The 27,429-nt window shown below is 42.6% G+C and overlaps 1 protein-coding gene and 1 long non-coding RNA gene across 7 annotated transcripts in view; both read right to left on the bottom strand.

The window, feature by feature from the left end:
• Positions 1-241: 241 nt before the first annotated feature.
• CALR3 (calreticulin 3) overlaps positions 242-27,429 on the bottom strand; it is a 35,160-nt gene continuing 7,972 nt past the window's right edge. For 2 of the 6 annotated variants that reach the window (XM_081496634.1, XM_081496632.1), the window contains exons 4-10: positions 12,747-12,841; positions 7,428-7,616; positions 6,234-6,341; positions 6,020-6,151; positions 4,979-5,071; positions 566-737; positions 242-407 (exon numbers count right to left, since the gene is read on the bottom strand). In XM_081496634.1, the coding sequence (XP_081352760.1) occupies positions 594-737; positions 4,979-5,071; positions 6,020-6,151; positions 6,234-6,341; positions 7,428-7,616; positions 12,747-12,841 (761 nt within the window). In that variant the 3' untranslated portion in view covers positions 242-407; positions 566-593. Of the gene's footprint in view, positions 1,602-2,868; positions 5,072-6,019; positions 6,152-6,233; positions 6,342-7,427; positions 7,617-12,746; positions 12,842-27,429 lie in introns of all 6 variants that reach the window. The other 4 variants (XR_014055673.1, XR_014055672.1, XM_081496633.1 and 1 more) reach the window with 2 other exon arrangements.
• On the bottom strand, positions 16,778-22,885 carry LOC145508894 (uncharacterized). The gene is made up of 2 exons (XR_014055675.1): positions 21,419-22,885; positions 16,778-19,078 (listed from the first exon to the last, which is right to left on the bottom strand). It is a non-coding gene; the product is annotated as an uncharacterized LOC145508894 (long non-coding RNA).

Genomic DNA, 27,429 nt, shown 5'->3' with positions numbered 1-27,429 from the left:
AAACCCAGGTCTCCCGCATTGCAGGTGGATTCTTTACCAGCTGAGCCACAAGGGAAGCCCAAGAATACTGCAGTGGATAGCCTACCCCTTCTCCAGCTGATCTTCCCAACCCAGGAACCAAACCAGGGTCTCCTGCACTTCAGGCAGGAGAGCAACTGATTTCTTTACCAACTGAGCTATCAGAGAAGCCCCAGTAATTTAGAACCCAAAGCAATAAAGCATCGTTTCTCCTTTCTCAAAGTAAGTTTTACTACCTTTTATTTATAAAACATTTGGGGGGGATTAAGAAGAGAGTGCGGTGTTTTTGGCCAGAGTCTCACTGGCCTCAGGCTTCCTCCACCACTTGCGTTTGTCCAGAGGAAACGTTTCTGGGTACCAGGATGAGGGGAGGTTGGAACAAGGGGGACCTGGGGGGAGGGGAGGGGAGGGGAGATTGCTCTGGGAGAACCATACCCACCCCACTGAGAAGAATAGGAACATTTTTCAAAGAAAACTAGACAAATGACCACATATGCGGACATTTGCGCTTTTGAAGGTAGAATAAAGTAAAGAAACAAGACTTTACCAGTCATCTTTATCTGGGGTGGGGATGACTAAAACTCGTTTCTTTTGTAGAATCCTTTGAAGCTATTTTCTCGCCCACTAAACCTTCCCATCAACATCTCGTCCTCATCTTCCTCTTGGGCCTTCTTCGCTTCTTCCTTGGCCTGTATGGCATCCATCTCCCTTTCTGGGCCCTGGGGAAAGAAACAAAGAAACTGGTGGCTGGTGATTATGCTTTCTGAGGGCTGACTGGCTCTCAGCATATGGCCTGCTGCTGCCTCCTGGAAGCCTCCACACCAGCTGGGGTTGACTGAAAAAGAAACCCCCCTAGGATATTCAGGTCCCCATTCCTGGAACCTGTAAATGTAACCTTATATGGAGTAGGAGAGCGCTTCCCAGGTGGCGCTAGTGGTAAAGAACCCACCTGCCAGTCCAGCAGACGAAAGAGATGTGGGTTTGATCCCTGGATGGAGAAGATCCCCTTGGAGGAGGGCATGGCAACTCACTCCAGTACTCTTGCCTGGAGAATCCCATGGACAGATGAGCCTGGTGGGCTACAGTTCACAGGGTTGCAAAGAGTTGGACACGATTGAAACGATTTAGCATGCACACACACTATGTAGAGGGAAAGAGCTTTGCAGATGTGATTAAATTAAGCATGTTGAGATGAGGAAATTCTACTGGCTTACCAGGTGGGCCCTAAATTCTATCACAGTGTTCTCATAGGAGAGGGGCAGAGGGAGATTTGACACAAACAGAGACAGAAGAGGAGATAGCCAGATGAAGATGGAGGCAAAGATTGGAAGGATGTGGCCACAAACCAAGGAGCACCAGGATCCTTCAGAAGCTGCAAGAGATGAAGTAAGGGTTATCCCCTAGAACCTTTGGAGGGAGCAAAGCCCTGCTGATGTCCTGACTTCAGCCCACTGATACTGATTTTGGACTTTTGGCCTCCAGAATTTGGGAGAATACATTTGCCATGGGTTTTTTTGGTTTTGACCAGCTTCGTGGCATGAGGGGGATCTTAGTTCCTTGACCAGGGATCAAACCCACCCCCGCTTACAGTGGAAGCTCAGAGTCTTAACCACTGGACCACCAGGGAAGTTCCCATCTGTGATGTTTTAAGCCAGCAAGTTTGTGGTAATATTGTTATGGCAGCCCCAGGAAACAAATACCCCCTCCTTCTTCCATTCCCATAGCACCTGGCCTGTCTTTCAACCAGCTGACCAGTAAGGGAGAGACAAGAAGAGGCCTCAGAGCCTAAATGAGAAAATCCAAACTTGTGTAATTAAAAGAAAGGCCAGGACTGAGTGCAGACTTGTCAAGGAGGTTCCCGAAGTCATTGCCAAAAAGAGTTTAGTAAGCCTCTGTGGCAGAAATCAGATTCAAGAAGAAATGGATCATAAGAAAAATCCCTTAATGATAACCACCTTTCATCAGTGGAGGGGAAGTTTCCCCCTGAAATGCCATGAAATGTTCAAAGTTTAAGCACCCACTTTGCAGCTGGTCCCAGGGTGACGGACATGACATGTTTCTATTGCTCTGACGTGTGGGGCCCTGCTGACCCAGGGAGGGATGGCCCCTCCAAGGGGACTGAGTCTTAGAGACAGTCAGTGCCTAAAAGAACTCCTTTCATATGCAAGCTACATCCAGAGCTCACATCCCTAACCACCTCCACTACTGGGCTTTTTATATTCAGTTCTGATATCTCATCTGAATTATCCCATTGCCAGGTGCTGGAGAACTAGTGCCCCAGGGCCCACTGAAATTCTTAAAACTAGCCAATCCTAAGCCTGTTTATCCTGCTTCATCTACTCCTTCCTGCAGAGACCAAACCAAAGTTTTTTGCTCATATCTTCCACTCTTTCCCTCTGCCTCCTGACCAACCCTGGTGCTTCCCCATGTGGCCCTGCATGGCCTGGCGTGGCCCCTCCTCTCAGGATCTGTTAGTAAAACAAACTATCTTTTTGATGGTGGCCACTTCCTGGTCTGGGAGTCTTGCCATACCTGATTAACAACAAAACTTACATCTTAACACTCAGGTATTACATCTTAACACACGGGTATTTTGGACTTCCCTCATGGTGAAGACTGTGCTGCCAATGCAGGGGGGCTGGGTTTGATCCCTGGTTGGGGAAATAAGATTCCTCATGCCGTGCAGTGGGGCCAAAAGATTTTTTTTTTAATTTAAGAACACAGGTATTTCACAAATGAGGATATCCAAATGGCCACAAAAGCCATGAAACAGCGCCCACCTCCATTCCTCATCAGAGAAATACACACAAAACTAGAGAGAGATACCACGACACACCTATAGAAACCCACAATCCCCAGTGCTGGGGAGACTGGAGGAAGTGCAGAATAGTGCAACCCCTCAGGAAACAGTCTGGCAATTTCTCATAGAGTTAAAGACACACCAGGCAACTCAGCAAACCCCATCCTGGGTTTTAACCAAAAGAAATAAAAGTGCTCATACACACACACACACAAAAACTATATATGAAATTGTTCACAGCTTTGATCATACTGTTAAAAATTGGAAACAACCCAAATGTCCATTAGCTGGTGAGCAGATAAACTACTCAGTAAGATGGAGAAACAAAGTACTGATGAAACCCCAGCAACGTGGAGAAATCTTGAAGACACTGCGCTTGGTGAAAGAAGCAGACTCAAAAAGACTGCATGGTTCCAGTGGTTAAGACTCCATGCTCCCAATGCAGAGAGCACAGGTTCGATCCCTGGTCGGGGAACTAAGATGCCACGTGCTGCACAGTGAGGCCAAAAGAGAAAAAGACAAAAAAAGAAGACCCTATACTACATGATTCAATTTATATGACATTCTGGAAAAGGCAAAACTATAGGGGCATAAAAACAAGGACCTAATGTACAGCACAGGGAACAACTATATTCAATATCTTGTAATAACCTATAAGGAAAAAAGAATCTGAAAAAGAATATAAACACACACACATACACATGTATATATAGAGAGAGCACTTTGCTGTATACCTGAAATGAACACAACATTGTCAATAAATTACACTTCAAAAAAAATCCAATAAGGACAGATATCAGATCATCAGTAGTTGCTGGAGTAGGGGAGGGCTTGGCTACAAGGAGACTTCTGGGGGTGGTGAAATTGTTCTGGGCTTCCCAGGTGGCATGGTGGTAAAGAATCCGCCTGCCAATCCAGAAGATCCAAGAAAATCAGGCTTGATCCCTGGGTTGAAAAGATCCCAGGAGAAGGAAATGGCAACCCACTCCAGTATTCTTGCCTGAGAAATCCCATGGATAGAAGGGCCTGGCAGGCTATAGTTCACGGGATTGCAAAGAGTCAGACACGACTGAATATGCACGCACGAAACTGTTCTACATCTTGATTTTTAGTGGTGTTTTCATAACTATAAGTGTTTGTCAGAATTCACAGAACTGTACGTTTCAGAGCACATAAGTCAGACTTCAATAAATCCGACTCATCAGCAATCGACAGTAATGCCTAGCATGGCCAAAGATTTACATTCCCTTCTGCATTGAAATTCTCATCCATGCAGAAGGGAATGTAAATAGGATGACACGCTAGAAACTGTTTGTGTATGAACTGGTGACTGTTCTGTCTACTCCTGGGCATGTGGCCACTGAAAGACAGGGATAGGAATGACGGGAACTAGCTAATCCCTGAGGCCACAAGCTGGAAGCATCCCAAAGCTGCATCCACAGAGAACAGATACACAGCTTCTAGAATATTCACAAAGGAAGGACAAGCTACTGCTCTATGGGAAAATATAAATGAGCCTCACAACATGGCCTGAATGAATAAAAAATGGGTAGCTGCCATTGATATTAATTGATATGAACTGATACGAATTTCAAAAGGAGGTCAAATCCATCTGCAGTGATGGAACAGTGGAACAGCTGCCGTTCCTTTGGGGGTGAGTGCCAGCTGGGAGGAGGCTCCTAGAGCTCTGGTGACGTTCTATATCTTGATCTGGGTGGGGTGTTTATCATAGAAAAAATAAAGCACCTTTTTCTATATGTGAGACTCAAGTATGGAAATAAATGAATAAAAAAAGCAAAGTTCATTGCGTTCATGGACTTCCCTGGTGGTCCAGTGGTTAAGAATCCACCTTCCAATGCAGGGGACACAGGTTCAATCCCTGGTCCAGGAAGATCCCACATGCCGTGGGGCAAATAAGCCCGTACGCCACAACTACTGAGCCTGCGCTCTAGAGCCCATGCTCTGCAACAAGAAAAGCCACTGCAATAAGAAGCCCTCGCACTGCGACGAAGAGCAGCCTCCACCAACCAAAACTAGAGAAAACAAACGTGCAACAGTGAAGACCCAGCACAGCCAAATAAAGACATAAATAAATAAAGGGCAGGCTTCTTAAAAAAAAAAAAAGAAAAAACAAAAAAAGGTTCATTGTGTTCATCGTACCTTGGTTTCACCCCAAGTGGCCTTGCCAAAATTCTCAGCATACTCTTCATCATCTGTGATCAGGAAGTTATCAAAGATGGTTCCAGATCTCACCTATGGATGAAAATAAGACCTTTGTTACTGGTGTGGAAAATGAAACTTTCCACAAAATAAAAACTGCTGTGATTTATTCAGTACTGTCACAGAGATTAGCTGTCAATATTAGCACATGCTGAAACCCTTTTCTAGAATGTCAGTTCCCTCCAGGGCACTGGTCCTCAAACTTGGCTGTGTATGGGGACCACTGAGAACGGTGACAAGACTGCTGATGCCTGGTCTCACTCTCAGGAATGCTGGTTTAGCAGGTCTGGGGTATGACCCGACATAGAGGCTTTGAAGTTTTCCCCAGGGACTCAAGCATCCAGTGATGTTTGAGAACTGCTGATTGAGAACCTCCCGTGCAAAGTGTGAGCCATGGATGGGCAGCATCAACATCAGTAGGGATTAGGGATCTCAGGCTCCACCCTGGACCCACTACATCAGAACCTGCAATCTTATCCTAAAGCTGATAGGCACCACAAGGTCAGCCCCATGCATATTTCCAGGGGGCATGGAGGGCAGACAAGAAGTGTCCAGAGGGCAGGAAGGATGTCTGTTTTATCTAGGGCTGTAAGTTTTGGGTCTGGGTAGGGGTGCCAGGTGCATGATAGGAGCAGAAGTTCAGGCTGAAGTTCAGAGTTATTAAACTAGAGCAAGTTTAAAACCCGGTGACTTGCACGTCCCTTGCAGTCCAGTGATTAAGAAGCCACCTGCCAACGCAGCGGACACGGGCTTGATCCCCGGTCTGGAAGATTCCATATACCTCAGGGCAACTAAGCCCATGCACCACAACTACTGAGCCCTCGCTCTGGAGCCCGAAAGCCACAACAAGAGAAGCCAACCACCATGAGAGGCCCACACACCGCAGCTAGAGAGTAGCCCCTGTTCGCTGCAACTAGAAAGAGGCCACACATGGCAATAGAGATCCAGTGCAGAAAACAACAAAAAGACAAAATGAGTGACCTGCCAAAGCTCCAGTCCAATGGCACCGATGTTCTCAAATTCCGAGAGATCGTATTCTGTCAAATAGTTGGTGTTTTTCATCTTCTGATGGAGCCAAACATCTTTGTCTATGCCCTCAGGTTTCAGGCCATCCTGCAACAACAAACCATATGTGGTAGTCCCCGGCGACACGGGTGGGGAGGGGACTGGCAGGGAGATGACGCCACATACGCACCTGGTATGGAGGCTTCTGGAGCATGGCCGCCTGCCAGTCCCCATCCAGTTCGCTGTTCCAGTCACTCGGCTTGCTGGCACTGGCGTCCAGAAAATGCTTCTCCCAGTCCTTCAAATGCATGCAGGGGGAAAAGTTAGAGTCTCAGCTTTGAGAAAGGAAATCTGCCAAGAGGCAGAGGCAGGCCTGTGACCCCGGGTGCATTTTTCTCCTCCTCAACTTGATGGTGGAAGGGCTGAGTGCTGGGGTTCCTAACCTCACCAGCGGTTTCGATCATAGCCTGCAGTTTGCGGTCCTTTTGGTTAGACAGCATCACCAACTCAATGGAAATGAATCTGAGCAAACTCCGGAAGATAGTGAAGGACAGAGGAGCCTGGTGTTTTGCAGTCCATGGGGTCGCAAAGAGGGGGACAAGACTTATTGACTGAACAACAATAGGAAACTAATACACAACTGTTACAGTCATGGATGCTTGGTTGTCAGTCACAAGTATGATGCTCAAAAATACTATGTTCAAATGCAGAATGAAAAGAAAATCATTTTTATAAAGGTTGCTGATGCATTTTCCTTTTTTTGGAAAAAGACATTGGTTTGGGACTTCCCCGGTAGTCCAGTGGTTAAGACTCCATGCTCCCATTGCAGGGGGCATGGGTTTGATTCCTGGTCAGGGAACTAAGATCTCACATGCCGCAACTAAGACCTGGCACAGGTGCAAGCATGCTCAGTCATGTCCAGCTCTTTGCGACCCCATGGACTATAGCCCATCAGTCTCCTCCGTCCACGGAATTTTCCAGGCAACAATACTGGAGTGGGTTGCCATGCTCCCCTCCAGGGGATCTTCCCAACCCAGGGATCAAACTCAAGTCTCCTGCAGTGGCCGGCGGATTATTCTTTACCACTTGAGCCACCTGGGAAGCCCAAGACCTGGTGCAGCCAAATAAATAAAAATAAATAAATAATTTAAAAATATCGGTTAAGAAAACAAACCCTTCTTGCTTTCATCTCAAACACTTTTAACTCTTTCACAATACCTTGAAGTATGCAGCTGTGTGGCTGCTTCAGCACACACGCTCTAGGGAGGGTTCTTTGTCTTACTGTTGTCATCATCACTACCAGCCACGCAGCAGTTGTACGGCACCTGGGTACTTACAAACTACACTTCACACTTTCTAGCAGCTGTGTGGGAAGAATCCACACCTGGGATTTGTCCTTGGCAGCCTGGTCCCAACCCTTAGCCTCTGCTGATGCCGTCTCCATCTTCTTCAGTGATGTTAACTGCCAGTCATACTCGACGCTTCCAGATTCAATCGACTGACCATCAATTTTCACTTCATAAGTGAGGTCTGGTCTTAAAACCAGAGTGTAGAGGTGTGTAAAGCTATCAACCTGTGTGTTTTGGGGGGAGAAGAAGAAAAGAATGAGACCCTTGATGTTTCAAGGCAGGTCTAGATAAACAGTGCACATTGTCATGAGTCAAAGCCTTACTGTAAACACAAGCAGAGACATTCTAGAAAGAGGGGCTAACCTGACCATGAAAGGTGTCCTACAGAAGAGTCACCCTCTGTAGAGTACTTCCTCACTATCCTCACTACTGGCGGCCTTCCCTCTGTGGCTGATCCCTTTTCTATGGAAAGACAATGGCTCTCACCTCTAACCTCCCAGGCAATCATGATGGGGTAGGTCGGTGTGAACCAAGGGACCATTATGCTGTTTGACTTAGGAAAAGTTGTATGGAAAACAACTTCCTGTTCAGCGTTCTGAACGATACCAAATGAAGCCCACTCTGTTTCTCAATACAGGGGAGAACTTCCTCACACTCTCCTGATGAGCTGTCCAACAATTGTAGCTTGGATGGGGCAGGCCTGGTTTCTTTCTTGGGCATGGTTAAAGCCCAGACTGGACATAAGAAAAGCATTTATCATTCAATAAAGGAGGTCTGGAGACTTCCCTGGTGGTCCAGTGGGTAAGAATCCGCCTTGCAATGCTGGGGATGAGGGTTGATCCCTGGTCAGGGAACTACATTAGGTGGAGCGACTAAGCCCGCATGGGTTGCAGCTACTGATCCCGGGTACCACAACTAGAGATCTGTGTGCCACAAGGAAAGATCCTAAGGATGCTACTAAGACCGACACAGTCAAATAGATATATTAAAAAAAAAAAAAAAGACTCTGCGCTTCCACTGCAGGGGACATGGGTTTAATCCTGCTTGGGGAACTAAGATCTCTCAAGCCACACAGTGCAGCCAAAAATAAATAAAATAAAGGAAGATTGGAAGGTGGGTGGGAGGGCACCTAGGGAAGCTGGGGGTTCCCAGGATGTGCCTGTCACCAGCAGAGGGGACCGCAGCACCATACCCAGGCAGCATCAGTATCACTGGGGGTACATGGGCAATGCTCATTCCCAGGTCAGCCCTGATCTGCTGCACTGGAACTCAGTGGACCTCTGGTCACTTTCACAGATCTTCCGGGGTCTCTGACACCACTCAGGTTTGAGAACCACCGCCCCAGCATAAAGGCCCTGCCAGGAGGAGTCTCTCCCTGCTAAAAGCCAAATCAAAACACTTTCAGGGGCTTCCCTGTTGGCTCAGTGGTAAAGAATCTGCCTGCCAATGCTGGAGAAATGGGTTTAGTCCCTGGTCCAGGAAGATCCCATATGCTGTGGAACAACTAAGCCCGTGTGCCACAACTACTGAGCTCAAATCCCACAACTACCGAAGCCCAAGCACTCCAGAACCTGTGCTCTACAACAAAGAGAAGCCACTGCAATGAGAAGCCCGTGAACCCCAACAAGAGAGTAGCCCCCACTCGCCGCAACTAGAGAGAAGCCCACACAGCAATGAAGACCCAGCACGGACAAAAGTAAATAAATAAAACTAAAAGAAAAAAATTTTAGTACCCCTTTGGTCTGCCATACTGTGTGGCCAATAACTCTATCCAGAATCAGCACTACAGTCTATTCTGTGTCCCCTTCAGCCCTTGTAGTCCGCTCTGACAGCTGAATGCACGATTCCTCCAATGCTCTCCCCCTGCTCTCTGTCTGCCTTTGTCTCCACTCACCTTTCTCAGCTTAGAGTCTGAGCTTGCTTGCCCCATGGCTGGCACCCTCTGAGATTTGGCCACAGGCTCAAGCCTCCTGAGAGATAACAGCTACACTCACACATATGCAAACAGCTTCAAACCAACATCCTTAATCCCACCTGCCAGCCAAGCTTCAGTTTCAAAGTTTCCAGCCATTTACTCTTGCCCCATGTCACAGGAGACTCGGGTTCAATCCCTGGGTCAGGAAGATCTCCTGGAGGAGGAAACAGCAACCCACTCCAGTAGTCTTGCCTGGGAAATCCCATGGACAGCAGAGCCTGGCTGGCTCTGGGGTCGCAAAGAGTCAGACACAACTGAGCAACTGGGCACACACACTCATGCTTCCTCAGCGTTAACACGGATTTCACAACCAGCTGTTTTACACACGACCCCTGAGTCAGCCCTGACCCCTTTCTTGGCCTTTATTTCCTCTCCTGTTTAACAGCCATGCTGCTGAGGGTCATCATCCACACCCTCAACATCCACATTCCAAACATTGCCAAGTCTTTCGGGCACAGGAATCATCTGTCAAAATGTTCCCAGGTTCCAGGTTTCCCTGGTGGCTCAGTGGTAAACAATCCACTTGCTAATACAGGAGACATAGGTTCCACACCTGGTTGGAAAAGATCCCACATGCTGCTGAGCAACTAAGCCAGTGCACCACAATTATTGAGCCTGTGCTCTGCTGCTGCTGCTGCTAAGTTGTTTCAGTCATGTCCGACTCTGTGTGACCCCATAGACGGCAGCCCACCAGCCGCCCCCGTCCCTGGGATTCTCCAGGCAAGAACACTGGAGTGGGTTGCCATTTCCTTCTCCAATGCATGAAAGTGAAAAGGGAAAGTGAAGTCACTCAGTCGTGTCCGACTCTTAGTGACCCCATGGACTGCAGTCTACCAGGCTCCTCCGTCCATGGGGTTTTCCAGGCAAGAGTACTGGAGTGGGGTGCCATTGCCTTCTCCGGAGCCTATGCTCTAGAGCTTGCGAATTGTGACTGCTAAAGACTGTGACCCTAGACCTGCGCTTCACAACAAGAGATGCTACCACAGTGAGAAGCCCACGTACTGCAACTCTCAGCTGCAACTTGCTCGCTGCAACTAAAGAAAAGTCTGTACAGCAGTGAAGACCCAGCACAGTCAAAAGTGAGATAAAATAAAATGCTCCTGGGTTCTGCACCCTGCTGAAGCCTTAATCTAACAATCTCATCCATCTCTCTAACTGTTGAGCTCTGTTCCCTCCCCAGAACATCCGAGGTATTTTTCTAACAATGCAGACCAGAGCTCCTCCATGAAAACCCCAGAGGGCTGACCACTACATTTCTTTTACAGCATCGCAGAGAGAATTGGAGCCCGGTGAAGACAACCGTACTCCTCACTCAGGAGGTCCTAATGCCGATTAGCTGCTATGATCCGAGGCTCCAAAGCTCCCTCAACAGACTCATCTCTTATTTTTCTAGCAGGCTGCAGAAATAGCAGCACCCATCCAGGGTGTCATCGGCCTGCCGGTGCCACCCAGGGCCCTGTAGGGTTGCTGCCTCCAGGTGACCCAGTTCTGGCCTCCCAGGCACAGTCCAGGCCAGAACTCACAGCCTCCGTCTGGTAGGGTCACCCCCTTTCATTCTCGCACACCTGAGGTGCCGGTGAACAGGAGTCAATCACGAAGATGTACCCGCTGGTCCAACACTAAGGCGGAGGAGGAAGACTTGGAATTCGAGCTCCTCCTCAATCCCCCAAGGGAGGGTGTCAGGTCTTCACATACAGGGGGGATCTGCTGACTCTTTCGAACCACCAGATAGAGAGGTGGGACTCCGAGGGAAACCACTCTGCAGATAGAGACTCACTGGGGCTTTGTGAGGAAGCCACACCCACTGCTCAGGACTGCATAAGAGACAAGTATGGCTGTTCCCTGACTTCACCGGTGGCTCAGTTGGTAAAGAATCCACCTGCAATGCAGGAGACCTGGGTTTGAACCCTGGGTCAGGAAGATCCCTTGGAGAAGGGCATGGCAACCCACTTCAGTACTGTTGCCTACAGAATCCCAAGGACAGAGGAGCCTGGCGGGCTACAGTCCATAGGGTTTCAGACAGTTGGACGTGACTGAGCACACACGCATGTATGCTCCCTCTCCTTGCTGACAATAATCTTGCAACACACTGTTCTCCTGCCCAGATTCCCAGAGGCTATGGGTGCTGGGGATTTCTCAGGGGAAGAGTCCCTACTTCCTGGTGCTTACCTTCAAAGTGGAGGCTGCACATTGGGGAGGGTACTTCTTCCCCGGTCCAGACACCAGGGACTTAATGCAAGCTGCCTCTTCGGAGAAGCCCGGGGCAGGGTCATTGAGTATAAACAGGCCCTAAGACCTAAAGGGTCATTTTCACAGGATCCTCTGGGTAGAAAGGTAAAGGATGTATGCGTTCATTTTAGAAATATTCCCATTTTTAAATGTTTTGGGGGGCTTCCCTGGTGGTCCAGTGGCTGAGACACTTTGGTCCCAATGCAGGGGGCCTGGGTTCGATCCCTGGTCAGGGGACTAGATCCCACATGCTGCAACTAAGATCCCACGTGCTGCAACTAAGACCCAGTTCAGCCAAACAAATAAATATTTAGAAAAAAAAAATGTTTTGGTATTTGGAAGATTAATTCCTCCAGAGTGATTTTTCATCCTGAATATTTCATTCCTTAATGATGATGTATGTGCATGCGTGCTAAGTCGCTCAGTCATGTCCGACTCTTTGCAACCCCAGGGACTGTAGCCCTCCAGGCTCCTCTGTCCATGGGATTCTCCAGGCAAGAATATTGAAGTGGGTTGCCATGCCCTCCTCCAGAGGGTCTTCCCGACCCAGGGATTGAACCTGAGTCTCTTGCATCTCCTGCACTGGCAGGTGGGTTCTTTACCACTAGCACCACCTGAGAAGCCCAGTGATGATGGGGGCTGAAATACCACCATTCTGCTATAACCCTTATGAAGCAAATTATAAATGGGTGTCACAGCTCAGGGTGAGAAGTAAGTGTGCCCTTCTGGTGGGAGGGGAGTTTGGGGGAGAATGGATATACATTTATATATATATATATATATATATATATATATATGGCTGAATCTCTATGCTGTCCACCAGAAACTATCACAACATTGTTAATCATTGTTAAAGTATATCCCAACATAAGATAAAAAGTTTAAAAAAAACTGTAAGTTTAAATTTAAAATAAAATAATTTTTCATCCAAAAAAACCAAACAAACAAAAGACTTCAGAACCCAGTCCAATCCAAGTTGTGGACACGTGTCCCTAATGGGCCTGCTAAACTGGAAAGTGGGGACAGGACAGACAAGGCTCACCCCCATGGTTCACTTAAATATTTTAAAGTCAAAACTATTTTCTACAAACTTCCATTATCATCTTTTCAAGAGTTAACACGATCACCAATTTAACAGGAAAGCATTTACCTTACACCTGATTGATTTCTTGTTTGCGTGATACTGATTCTTGAAATGTAAAATAACATGAACTGTCTTGATGTCAAACCCACAAATATCAGGTCCTACAAACAAACAAACAAAAATTAACTGCTCTCAATTTCCTTCCGTAATATATCATCACAGCAATATCCCCACCATTCTCCTGAAATAGTACACAAGACACAGGGAGCGTACATGTCTGGGAATAATCAGATGCTCACAGGGAGATTTTTTAAATAGACGGCAACACTCAGTTCAGGGCATGGTCACCGCAGCCACTTTGAACCCCAGGGTAAGCCAGCAGGTGGGGAAGAAAAGCAAGGTCCAACAACAGTCTGGGAAGCGTCCCCGCCACATGCAGTCTAAACCGCAGACCCTCCCTCTGAAGCTCTGACCAGAGCTCCTGTACCCACAGGAGGGCTCCAGAGCTGGACTGACTGGCTCCGATCCCAGCCACCTTCCATGGTGAGACATATTTGCAAATAACATATTTGCCTCTAACGCCTCAGTGTTCCAGTCTATAAAATGCGGGTGTTAATCTTGACTTCACAAAGCTATTTTGCCAATTCAAGGGGCTAATGTATGTAAAGCTTTTAGTATGGCAAGCTCAATATTTGTTGTTATTATTGTTACACTCCAAGAAAATATACACATACATAGATATTCTTTCTTAACGATATCCCCACATCATAAGCAAAAGAGAGGTTACGATCAGTATGTTAGATTCTGATGAATGGTAAAGTCTGTAAGAAGTTCTATTCAATGATTTTGGGGATTTCCCTGGTGGTCAAGTGGTTAAGGCTTTGCCTTTCAATGCAGGAGGTGCTGGTTCCATCCCTGATCAGGGAGATAAGATCCCACACATCTCATGGCCAAAAAACAAAAGACACATAAAATGGAAGCAATATTGTAACAAATTCAATAAAGGTTTTAAAAGTGGTCCACACACACACAAAAAAAAAACCTTAAAAAAAAAAAAACAAAGTTAATGATTTTTAAATTGGTATGAGATCAAGTTTCAGTCACTAAGGAAATGGAATTCTGTAGGATACTCTATTCCTTGTTCAGAGACTAAGAAGTTCTGAATATTCTAAGCAAGGTTTACAGGAGGGATCTAGAAAATCTGTCAAGCCTTCTGAGAATGTTTGGAATTACCCAGCTGCGCCTTCATTGACTTGAAGCCGTAGGAATGTATTTGGCCGTCTGCATGTCTTCCTGTCTCAAATCGAAGTACACCACAACCCCAGGCCCAAGCCTGTACCCACCCCCGTGAATAAACCCTGTAAACACAAGCAGATGACTGCGATTTCTTCTAGAACCTGTAGTGATGAACCTCCAGATTAAATAAGAGATAACTAGGCTGGCACATAATTACTTAAAGAATATTAACAATTTGTCAGAGTAGATCCAACGTTGAACTTAGAAATAGCATCCTACGGGAGGACAAAAAACATCACATCTATCTCCCAGTGCAGTTCCCTGAAGATGTGTGGTTTATGAAATTTCTTTTTTTTTTTTTGGTTATTGCTTGAAAAGAGTTTAATTTTTAAAAAAAACAAAAGCTATGTGAACTATTTGTATGAAAGTCTGTTACCTTGGGATTGGAACATGAAACTTATTTTTCCCTCGAAATTGGTCAGAAATTTCTTCTCTATCTCTAAGCACCTACACACTTTTACTATTAAATTCAGCTTCAGAATGTGCCCACATCTGACCAGAAAAATCTGGACTTTTTCCATTAACAGCAATCATAAAATAGCTATGCGGGAATGGATTTTTGTGAAGAATGGAAGCATATGGGCTCTGAAGTGAGGCTGACCTGACTTTTGGGCAAGTGTTTTAATCTTTCTGAGCCTCAGTTTCCTTATTTGCAAAATGGGGGCCATGTTACCCATTTCCAGGGTCTTAAACATACTCTAAGATCTCATAGTTAAGGCCCCTGGAAGGGCCCAATGAAACATATTCCTCTCTTCCTCTTCAACACTTGCAAGCTGCTCTCAAACCCAAAACTGCAGCTAAGAAATCAAAGCAAGTGTTCTAAGGGTGACACAATAGGTTTGAGTGAAGTGTAACTGATTTTGAGTTAAAAACAAAATAATACAGAAAACTTGAAATTTTTACTCCAAAATACACTGCTCTGCAATTTACATGTAGCAGACATGTTGAGTGTATTTAAAGGTAGTATTTAGGTGGATATTTGTGGTTATTTTGTTTACCAGATCTAACTAAATCAAATATTTGTGAAAGTGAAGTCGTTCAGTCATGTCCAACTCTTTGAGACCCCATGGACTGTAGCCTACCAGGCTCCTCAGTCCATGGAATTTTCCAGACAAGAGTACTGGAGTGGGTTGCCATTTCCTTCTCCAGGGATCTTCCCAACCCAGGATTGAACCTGGGTCTCCGGCATTGCGGGTAGACGCTTTACCGTCTGCGCCACCAGGGAAGCCTTGGTGAATATTTGTGAAATCATCTCTAATTCGACAGGTGGTAATTTTTTTTGCCAGATATCTCTGCCATCCTGTTTTGAAGGAATAATCACCATAACCCAAATTGAGCCATTTAAAATTCTTTTTTAATCTAAAGAAAGACCTTTTTCATTCCAGATTTTAAATTCAAGAGTAAATGTGAGACATGGCAGAGTAGAGAGAAAGAAGTCTAGGTAGGGAGTTGGGGACTGCACCACCCCTGGAAACTCTGGATTTATCTAGTGCTGTCTCCCTGGAGAAGCTGTCTCGATCTCCAGAATGACAGAGCAGAACTAGATCTAAATCTAGTAAGTCATCTAATACCTAATAACATGCTAATCCTTTTTTTATTGTGGTAAAATATGTATAACACAAAATTTACCATCTTAGCCACTTTAAAGTGTTCAATTCAGTGGTACTGGGGCTTGCTTCCCTGGAGGCTCAGATGATAAAGAATCTGCCTGCAGTGCAGGAGAACCAGGTTTGATCCCTGGGTTGGGAAGATCCCCTGGAGAAGAGAATGGCAACCCACTCTAGTATTCTTGCCTGGAGAATTCCATGGACAGAGAAGCCTGGCAGGCTACAGATCATGGGGTCACAAATAGTTGGACATGGCTGAGTGACTAACACTTTCACTATCGATGATATTAAACACATTCACATTGTTAGGCAACCATCACCACCATCAATCCCATAACATATGTCCTCTTGTAAAACTTAAACTCTATACCCATTAAGCGATAACTCTCCAGTCTCCCTTCTCCTCAGATCCTGGCAACCACCATTCTACTTTCTGTCTCTATGAATTTGACGAAGTACCTTATATAAGTGAAGTCATAGGGTATCTGTCCTTTTGTGACTGGCTTATTTCACTGGGCATAACGTCCTCAAAATTCATCCATATCATAATGTGTCAGAACTTCCTTCCTCTTTAAGACTGAATAGCAGCAGCAACATTTGGTTGAATGTGTATCATACTTTTTAATCCATTAATCCATCAATAGTCACATGACTTAGTCCTGCTGTTCTTTTCAAGGTTACTTTGGTTATTTAGGGTCCCTTTGAGAATCCATGAGAATTTTAAGATGGGTTTTTCTGTTTATGCAAAAAAGATCATTGGAATTTTGACAGGGATTGGATTGAATTGCTTTGGAACTTATAGATTGCTTTGGGTAATACTGACATTTTAACAACGTTAAGCCTTCCAGTCCAAACACATGGGATGTGTTTCCATTTATTTATGTCTTAATCTCTTCCAGCAATAGTTTGTAGTTTTCATTATACAAGTCTGTCACTTCCTTGGTTAAGTTGATTACAAGTATTTTACTCCTTCAGATGTCACTGTAAATGACCTTGTTTTTGTAATATCCTTTTCAGAGTGTATAAGAATGTAACTTATTTTCTAATGTGTTGACTTTGTACCCTGCTACTTTGCTGAATTCATGCATTAGTTCTAATAGGGATTTTGGGTTTTTTTTTTTTAGTGCAGTCTTTAGGGTTTTCTACGTATCATAGAATCTGCAAACAGAGATGATTTTACGTCTTCCTTTCCAATTTCTTTTCTTTTTCTTGTCGAATTGCTGTGGCTAGAATTTCCAGTAGTATGTTGAATAGAAGTGAGAAAACAGGTATCCTTGCCTTGTTCTAGATGTTAGAGGAAACATTTTCAATTTTTCTGAGTATATTTGCTGTGGGATTTTCATATATGGCTTTTATATGTTGAAGTAGTTTCCTTTTGTTCCTAGACTGTTGAGTGTTTTTTAACATGAAAAGGTTTTTTAACATGACAAAACATAAGTTTTGTCAAATGTTTTTTCTGCATCAGTTGTAATGAGCCTGTCTTTTCCCTCTTCATTCTGTTGATGCGGCATATTACATTGATAGATTTTTTTTTTTTAGTTCTACCAGTTTATTGCTACCAACCCATTCCCCTCCACCCTCATGCACGCGTGCTCAGTCATGTAACCCCATGGACTGCAGCCCACCAGGATCCTCTGTCCATGGACTTTTCCAGGCAAGAATACTGGAGTGGGTTGCCATTTCCTTCTCCCACATTGATTGATTTTTTATATGTCAAACCCTGCTGGCATTCCAAGAACAAATGCTACTTGGTCATGTTGTATAATTCTTCCAGTATGCTGCTGAATTCTGTCCAGTGGCGTATTGTTAAAGATTTGCATCAGTGTTTTCTTGTAGTGTCTTTAGTTTTAGTATTAGGATAATGCTGACATCACAGAGTGAGTTACAAAGTATTACTTTCTCTTCAATTTTTTGAAAAGTTTGAGGATTTGTAATCTTTCAGTGTTTGATAGAATTTATCAGAGAAACCAATCAGAGTCAGAGCTTTTCTTTCTTTCTTCCTTCCTTTCTCTCTCTTCCCATTTTATTGAAATATAATTGACAGACAGAACTGTATAAGTTTAATATGTACCACATAATGATTTGATTACTATGTGAAATGATTACTACAATAAACTTAGTGAACACATCCATCATCTCATATATATACAAAGTAAAACACGTTTTCCTTGTGATGAGAACTCTTAGGATTTACTTTACCAACACTTTCCATCCATAACGTACAGCAGTGTTAAGAATATTAGTCATATTGTACATTGCATCCCTAGTATTGTGTTATAGCTGGAAGTTTGTACTTTTGAACACGTTCATCCCATTTCCCTTCCCCCATGCCCACTCTGGTAACCACAAATCTGATTTCCTTTTCTATGAGTTTGTGAAATATAATTGTCCTACAATATTATTAATTCCTGGTGTAGAACACATGATTCAGTATTTTTATACTATACAAAATAGTGATAAATTTAGTTAACTTGTTACCATACAAAGAAATTATATTACTATATATGACTATATAATATATGACTATATTCCCCATGCTGTACATTTAATCCCTGTGGCTTACTTTACAACTGGAAATCTGTGCCTCTTAATCTCCCTCACCTATTTCCTTCATCCCTTCACCCTCCTCCCCTCTGGCAATCGCCTGTTCTTGACATCTGTGACTCTCTATTTTGTTATATTTGTTCATTTGTTTTGTTTTTTAGATTCCACATATAAACTAAATCATACAGTATTTGTCTTTTTCTGTCTGACTTATTTCACTTAGCATAAAACCCTCTAAGTTTGTCTGTGTTGTCCCAGATAGCAAGATTTCATTATTTTTATGAATAATATTCCATTGTATATATACATCTTCCCTATCCAGTCATTTATTAATGGGCACTTAGATTGCTTCCATATCTTGGCTACTGAAAATAATGCTGTAGGGAATATAGGGGAGTATACATCTTTTCAAATTAGTGTTTTTGTTTTTGTTGGAAAAATAAACAGTGTGAAATTGTTGGATCATATATTAGGTCTATTTTTAATTTTTTTATCAATCTCCATCTGTTTTCCATAGTGGCTGCAACAATTTAAATTCCCATCAATAGTTCACAAGAGTTCCCTTTTTCTCTATACCCTCATTAACACTTGTTATTTGCTGTCTTTTTGATAATAGCCATTATGACTGGTGTGATTGTGTTTTTTTTTCTTTCTTTTTATTTACTTACTTTTTTGGTTGCACCAGGTCTTTGGGGGCTTCCCAGGTGGCTCAGTGGGTAAAGAATCTATTGGTCAATGCAGGAGATGCAGGTTCAATCCCTGCCTTGGGAAGATCCCCTGGAGAAGGAAATGGCAACCCGCTCCACTATTGTGCCTGGAAAAGTCCATGGTAAGAACCACCTGGTGATATACAGTCTATGGGGTCGCAAAGAGTTGGACACGACTGAGCACAACACAGCAGGTCTTTATTGCTGTGCACAGGCTTTCTCCAGTTGCAGTAACCGGGAGTTACTCTTCATTGTAGTGTTCAGGCTTCTCACTGCAGTGGCTTCTCTTGTTGTGGTGGATAGGCCCTAGGCTCCTGGGCTTCAATAGTTGCAGGACACAGGCTCAGTAGTTGTGGCGTGTGGGTCTAGAGCATTAGCGGTTGTGGCTCACAGGCTCTAGAACATGGGCTCAAAAAATTGTGGTGCATGGGTTTAGTTGCTCCATGGAATGTGGAATCTTCCCAGACCAGGAATTGAACCCATGTCCCCTGCACTGGCAATGGCACCCCACTCCAGTACTCTTGCCTGGAAAACCCCATGGACGGAGGAGCCTGGTAGGCTACAGTCCATGGGATCGCTAAGAGTCGGACACGACTGAGCGACTTCACTTTCACTTTTCACTTTCATGCACTGGAGAAGGAAATGGCAACCCACTCCAGTATTCTTGCCTGGAGAATCCCAGGGATGGCGGAGCCTGGTGGGCTGCCGTCTATGGGGTCGCACAGAGTCGGACACAACTGAAGTGACTTAGCAGGAGGATGATTAGTGATGTTGAACATCTTTTTATGTCTTTTGCCCATCTGTATGCCTTTTTTGGGAAAATGTCAATTCAGGTCCTTTGCCCATGCTATTTATTTTTTAAATAAATTTATTTATTTTAGTTGGGGGGCTAATTACTTTACAATATTGTAGTGGTTTTTGCCATACATTGACGTGAATCAGCCCTGGATTTACATGTGTTCCCCATGCTATTTTTTAATTGGGCTTTTTTTTTTTTGGATGTCGAGTTCTATAAATTCTTTATTGTGACTATTAACTCTTTTTTGACTCTAATTTGCAAATTTCCTCTCCCATTCAGTAGGCTGCCTTTTCATTTGTCAAGGGTTTCCTTCACTGTGCAAAGGCTTTCTAGTTTGATGTAGTCAAATAATAAGGCAGTCAAATAAACTGCCTTTATTTCCCTTGCCTGAAGATATAGATGCAGAAAAATATTAAGTCGATGTCAAAGAGCATACTGCCTATGTTTTCTTCTGGGAGTTTTATGGTTTTAGGTTGAAATTTAAGTCTTTGACCCATTTTGGGTTTACTTTTGTATATAGTGAGAAAGTAGTCAAGTTTTCCCAACACTATTTATTGAAGAAGCTGTCTTTTTCCCATTGTAAACTTTTGTCTTTTCATTGTGGATTAATTGACCATATAAGCATTGGTTCATTTCTGAAATTTTTATTCTGTTCCATTGATCTATGTGTTCATTTTTGTGCCAGTATCATACTGTTTTGATTACTGTAGTTTTGCAATATAGTTTGAAATCAGGGAGTGATATCTCCAATTTTGTTATTCTTTCTCAAAACTGCTTTGGCTATTTGGAGTCTTTTGAAGTTCCACACAAATTTTAGCTTTATTTGTTCTAGTTTGTGAAAAATGCCATTTGTATTTTGATAGGGATTGCATTTAATTTGTACATCACCTTTTAGGGAAGATGGTCATTTTAACAATTTTAATTCTTCTAATCCATGAGGTATGTGTGCATGCTGAGTCGCTTCAGTCATGTCTGACTCTTTTTGACCCCATGGACTGTAGCCCACTAAGCTCTTCTGTCCATGGGATTCTCCAGGCAAGAATACTGGAGTGGGTTGCCATGCCCTCCTCCAGGGGACCTTCCCAACGCAGGGACTGAATCCATGTCTCCTATGTCTCCTGCATTGGCAGGCGGGTTCTCTACCATTAGCGCCACCTGGGAAGCCCTCCGTGAGGTACACCTTTCCATTTGTGTCATCCTCAGTTTCTTTCAATATGCTATACTTTTCTGAGTACAAGCCTTTTACCTCAGATTTATTCCTAGGTATTTTATTCTTTTTGGTGCAATTGTAAATGGGATTGTTTTCTTAATTTCTCTTTCTGATACTTTGTTGTTATTAGTGTAAAGAATGAAAACAGATTTCTGTATACTAGTTTTATATCCTGCAGTTTTACTGAATTTGTTAGTTCTAATAGCATTTGGTGGTGAATATATTTAGACAATGCTGCTGCTACTGCTAAGTCGCTTCAGTCGTGTCCAACTCTGCAACCCCACAGACGGCAGCCCACCAGGTTCCCCCATCCCTGGGATTCTCTAGGCAAGAACACTGGAGTGGGTTGCCATTTCCTTCTCCAATGCATGAAAGTGAAAAGTCAAAGTGAAGTCGCTCAGTCGTGTCTGACTCTTGGCGACCCCATAGACCCCTCAGCCTACCAGGCTCCTCCGTCCATGGGATTTTCCAGGCAGTGGGTTGCCATTGCCTTCTCCGTTAGACAATGCTAAATATATCTATATTTAGCATTGTCTATGTATAGTATCATGTCATCTGCAAACAATGAGTTTTACCTCTTCCTTCCCAAGTTGGAATCCTTTTATTTCTTTTTCTTACCTGATTGCTATAGCCATAACTTCCAATACTATGTTGACTAAAATTGGCATGAATGGGCATCCTTGTCTTGTCTCATTCCTGATCTTAGAAGAAATGCTTTCTGTTTTTCACCTTTGAATATAAGGTTGGCTGTAGGTTTGTCATATATGAGCTTTATTATATTGAGTTATGTTCCCTATATATTCCCTTTGTTGAGACAGAGCTTTCCTTTGTAGCAAGAATTTTGTTTAGTGCTTTAATTTCCTTATGACTTATGGCCCTATTAAGATTTTCTTTATCTTTGTGATTGAGTCTTGGTAGGTTTTGTGTTTCTAGGAATTTGTTCCTTTCATCTAGGTTATCCAATTTGTTGGTGTACAAATATTCATAGTACTCTCTTATAACATATTTTTATTTCTGTAGATAAGGTAATAACATCCCCAGTTTCATTTCTGAGTTTAGTAATTTGAGTCTCCTTTTTCCCTGCATCCATCCAGCTAAAGGTTTGTCAATTTTGTTGACGTTGTCAGAGAATCAGCTTTTTATTTCACTGGTTTTCTTTATTGCTTCTATTTCATTAACCTCTATACTTGACTCTTTATTATTTCATTAGTTGTTCTAGTTGGAGCTTAGTTTGTTCTTTTTCTAATTACTTAAATTGTAGTTATGTTTTTTATTTGAGATATTTACTTTTAAATATAAATATTCATAATTACAAATTTCCCCCATAGCAACACTTTTGCTTGTCCTATAAGTTTTGGTAAGTTGTGTTTTCATTTTAATTTATCTTGAAGTATTTTCTAATCTCCTTTAGTTCTTCTTTGATCCATTGACTGTTAGGTGTTGTTTGCCACAGTTTTTTTTACTTTCCAGTTTTTCTCTTATTAGTGATTTCTAATTTCCTCTCATTGTGGTCAGGTACTTTGTATATCTGTCTTTGTTAATGTACTGAAACAATCTGTAGCCTCATATATCATCTATCCTGGAAATGTCTAATGTTCACTTGAGAAGACTATGTATCCTGTTGTTGTCAGGTAGTATTCTGTAAATGTCTGTTAGTTCTAGTTGGTTTATTGAACTGTCTGAGTCTTCTTATTTCCTTACCTTCTGATTATCTTATCCATTATTGTGAATGGATTTTTGAAATCTCCAACTATTAGTGTTAGGCCATGAATATTAGGTCCATGAATCAAGGCAAATTGGAAGTGGTCAAACAGGAGATGGCAAGAGTGAACGTCAACATTTTAGGAATCAGCGAACTAAAATGGACTGGAATGGGTAAATTTAACTCAGATGACCATTATATCTATTACTGTGGGCAAGAATCTCTTAGAAAAAATGGAGTAGCCATCATAGTAAACAAAAGAATCTGAAATGCAGTACTTGGATGCAATCTCAAAAATGACAGAATGATTTCTGTTCATTTCCTAGGCAAACCATTCAATATCATGGTAATCCAAGTCTATGCCCCGACCAGTAATGCTGAAGAAGCTGAAGTTGAACGGTTCTATGAAGACCTACAAGACCTTCTAGAACTAACATCCAAAAAAGATGTCCTTTTCATTATAGGGGACTGGAATGCAAAAGTAGGAAGCCAAGAAACACCTGGAATAACAGGCAAATTTGGCCTTGGAGTACAGAATGAAGCAGGGCAAAGGGTAATAGAGTTTTGCCAAGAGAATGCACTGGTCATAGCAAACACCCTCTTCCAACAACATGAGAGAAGACTCTACACATGGACATCACGAGATGGTCAATACTGAAGTCAGATTGATTATATTCTTTGCAGCCAAAGATGGGGAAGCTCTATACAGTCAGCAAAAACAAGACAGGAAGCTGACTGTGGCTCAGATCATGAACTCCTTATTGCCAAATTCAGACTTAAATTGAAAAAAGTAGGGAAAACCACTAGACCATTCAGGTATGACCTAAATCAAATCCCTTACGATTATACACTGGAAATGAGAAATAGATTCAAGGGATTAGATCTGATAGACAGAGTGCCTGATGAACTATGGACAGAGGTTCATGACATTGTACGTGAGGCAGAGATCAAGACCATCCCAAGAAAAAGAAATGCAAAAAAACAAAATGGCTGTCTGAGGAGGCCTTACAAATAGCTGTGAAAAGAAGAGAAGCAAAAAGCAAAGGAGAAAAGGAAAGATATACTCATTTGAATGCAGAGTTCCAAAGAATAGCAAGGAGAGATAAGAAAGCCTTCCTAAGTGATCAATGAAAAGAAATAGAGAAAAACAATAGAATGGGAAAGATTAGAGATTTGCCACAATTTCCTTTTGTGCATATTCTATAGCTATTTTCTTTCTAGTTACCACAGGGATTACATTTAACATCTTAAAGTTATAATATTCTAATTTGAATTTTAGATTCAAAATTTAGAATTTTAGATTCTAATTTGAATTTTAATTCTAATAAAATAACATACAACAATTTTCTCCTTTACATCTCTGTCTCCATGTCTTTCAGTTGACATCCCAAAGTTACATCTTTATGTGCTGTGTCCCCTAAAACGTAAACTATTAATAATAATTCTTTAAAAAGTATTAGTCTCTAATTATGTAGAAAACAAGATTTGTAGTTACAAATCACAGTTACAATAATATTAGCTTTTACACAAACAATTGTTCTTTCTCAAATGCATCAGTCATTTAAATCATATACAAAACAAAAAGTGTAGTTATAAACCATTGTTAAATAATTCTAGCTTTTTTGTTTACTTTTAGGGAGATTTTTATTTCTCCATATGGGTTCAAGTTACTGTCTATGAGTGTCCTTTCATTTCACCTTGCAGGACTTCCTTGAGCACTTCTTGCAAGGCAGGTCTAGTGTTTACAAAATCCCTCAGTTTTTATGTCTTAATGTTTCCACATTTTTGAAGGACAATTTTGCCAAATATGAGTTTTGTTGAGTTTTGTTTTTCTTTTAGCACTTTGAATCCACCAGTCCACCATTTTCTGGCCTCTAAAGTTTCTGATGAGAAATCTGCTGGTAAGCTTATTGCAAATGCCTTGTATGTGATGATTCGCTTCCCTTTTGCTGCTTTCAAAATTCTTTGTTTTTGCAAGTTTGATTATAATTGTCATGGTGTGGACCTCTTTGGTGTGGACCATCTGACCCAGAGTTTATAGAGCGTCTTGGACATTTATATTCATGTATTTCATCGAACTTGGAAGTTTGGAGCCATTCAGTTCAGTTCAGTTCAGTCGCTCAGTCGTGTCTGACTCTTTGTGACCCCATGGACTGCAGCACACCAGGCCTCCCTGTCCATCACCAACTCCCAGAGTTTACTCAATTGAGATGGTGATGTCATCCAACCATCTCATCCTCTGTCGTCCCCCTCTCCTCCTGCCTTCAAGCTTTCCCAGCATCAGAGTCTTTTCCAGTGAGTCAGTTCTTCTCATCAGGTGGCCAAAGTATTGGAGTTTCAGCTTCAACATCGGTCCTTCCAGTGAATATTCAGGACTGATTTCCTTTAGGATGAACTGGTTGGATCTCCTTGCAGTCCAAGGGACTCTCAAGAGTTTTCTCCAACACCACAGTTCAAAAGCATCAATTCTTCAGAGCTCAGCTTTCTTTGTAGTCCAACTCTCACATCCACACATGACTACTGGAAAATCCATAGCTTTGACTAGACGGACCTTTGTTGGTAAAGTAATGTCTATGCTTTTTAATATGCTTTCTAGGTTGGTCATAACTTTCCTGCCAAGGAGTAAGCGTCTTTTAATTTCATGGCTGCAGTCAACATCTGCAGTGATTTTGGAGCCCCAAAAAATAAAGTCAGCCACTGTTTGCACTGTTTCCCCACCTATTTCCCATGAAGTGATGGGACCAGATGCCAAGATCTTAGTTTTCTGAATGTTGAGCTTTAAGCCAACTTTTTCACTATCCTCTTTCACTTTCATCAAGAGGCTCTTTAGTTCTTCTTCACTTTCTGCCATAAGGATGGTGTCATCTGCATATCTGAGGTTATTGATATTTCTCCCGGCAATCTCGATTCCAGCTTGTGCTTCATCCAGCCCAGAGTTTCTCATGATGTACTCTGCATATAAGTTAAATAAGCAGGGTGACAATATACAGCCTTGACATACTCCTTTCCCTATTTGGAACCATCTGTTGTTTCATATCCAGTTCTAACTGTTGCTTCCTGATCTGCATACAGGTTTCTCAGGAGGCAGGTCAGGTGGTCTGGTATGCCCATCTCTTTAAGAATTTTCCACAGTTTCTTGTGATCCACCCAGTCAAAGGCTTTGGCATAGTCAATAAAGCAGAAATAGATGTTTTTCTGGAACTCTCTTGCTTTTTTGATGATCCAGTGGATGTTGGCAATTTGATCTCTGGTTCCTCTGCCTTTTCTAAAATCATCTTGAACATCTGGAAGTTCACGGTTCACGTATTGCTGAAGCCTGGCTTGGAGAATTTTGAGCATTACTTTACTAGCGTGTGAGATGAGTGCAATTGTGCGGTAGTTTGAACATTCTTTGGCATTGCCTTTCTTTGGGATTGGAAGGAAAACTGACCTTTTCCAGTCCTGTGGCCACTGCTGAGTTTTCCAGATTTGCTGGCATATTGAGTGCAGCACTTTCACAGCATCTCTTTTAGGATTTGAAATACCTCAACTGGAATTCCATCACCTCCACTAGCTTTGTTTATAGTAATGCTTCCTAAGGCCCACTTGACTTCACATTCCAGGATGTCTGGCTCTAGGTGAGTGATCATACCATCTTGATTGTCTGGGTCATGAAGATCTTTTTGTATAGCTCTTCTGTGCGCTCTCGCCACCTCTTCTTAATATCTTCTGCTTCCGTTAGGTCCATACCATTTCTGTCCTTTACTGTGCCTATCTTTGTGTGAAATGTTCTCTTGGTATCTCTAATTTTCTTGAGATCTCTAGTCTTTCTCATTCTACTGTTTTTCTCTATTTCTTTGCATTGATCGCTGAGGAAGGCTTTCTTCTCTCCTTGCTATTCTTTGGAACTCTGCATTCAAATGTCTATATCTTTCCTTTTCTCCTTTGCTTTTTGCTTCTCTTCTTTTCACAGCTATTTGTAAGGCCATTGTTTTTTTTTCAAATATTCTCTCTGCTCCCTTTTCTCTCTCTTCTCCTTATGAAATTCCCACAGTGCATACGTTGGTTTGTTTCATGGTGTCCTATAGGTCCCTTAGGCTCTGCTTGCTTTTCTTCAGTCTTTCTTTCTGCTTCTCAGCCTTGATCATTTCCACTATCCTATCTTCAACTTCTTGGATCCTTTCTTCTGTATGCTCAAATCTGCCTTTGACTCTTCTAGTGAACTTTTCATGTCAGTTGTACTTTCCAACTCCAGAATTTGATTTTGGGTTCTTGTTAAGTTTACTATATCCTTGGCTTTCTTTCTTTTTTTTTTTTTCTATCTTCTTATTGTATTTCCATTTTCTCATATTTTTCTTGACTTTCACTACATCTTCATTTATTTCTTTTAGAATCATTCAGAGAGATATTTAAGTCTAACAGGTCTGTCATTAGATCTTTTTGCCAGGGACAGTTTATATTGATTTTTTTTTTCATTTGAATGGGCCATACTTTCTGGTTTCTTTGTATACTTTGTGATTATTTGGTAAACACTGGACATCTGAGTCTAATGTTAACTCTGGAAATTGGATATTCCTCCTTCTGTAGGCTTTGCTTTGTTGTTTTTCGGTTTTTTTGCTTGATTTGTTGAAGGCTCACTCTGTACCAAGGGTAAGCCTGTACATAAACAGGGTTTTCTCAGGTTTTTTATGAGTGTTTTCCTGGGTATGTGCAGTCACTTTAGTTTCCCTTGCATAAGCTTTTGTTTTTTTAATGTCCTAGTCTTTAATGCCTAGTTTCCTAAAGGGGGAAAGGTGAAAAATGAAGGGTGGGAGGGGAGGGTTCTAGGCCTTTTAGTCTCCTGAGATTCATTTCAAGCTGGAAGAGGAGAGGCTTACAACAATGTATGGAGGTGTAACAACAATG

Source organism: Giraffa tippelskirchi, chromosome 6 (genome assembly GCF_054371585.1).
Source record: "Giraffa tippelskirchi isolate mGirTip1 chromosome 6, T2T-mGirTip1v1.2.pri, whole genome shotgun sequence".
Lineage (NCBI taxonomy): Eukaryota > Metazoa > Chordata > Mammalia > Artiodactyla > Giraffidae > Giraffa > Giraffa tippelskirchi.
Note: the sequence above shows the minus strand (reverse complement) of the source record. Positions and strands in the feature narration are given on the sequence as shown.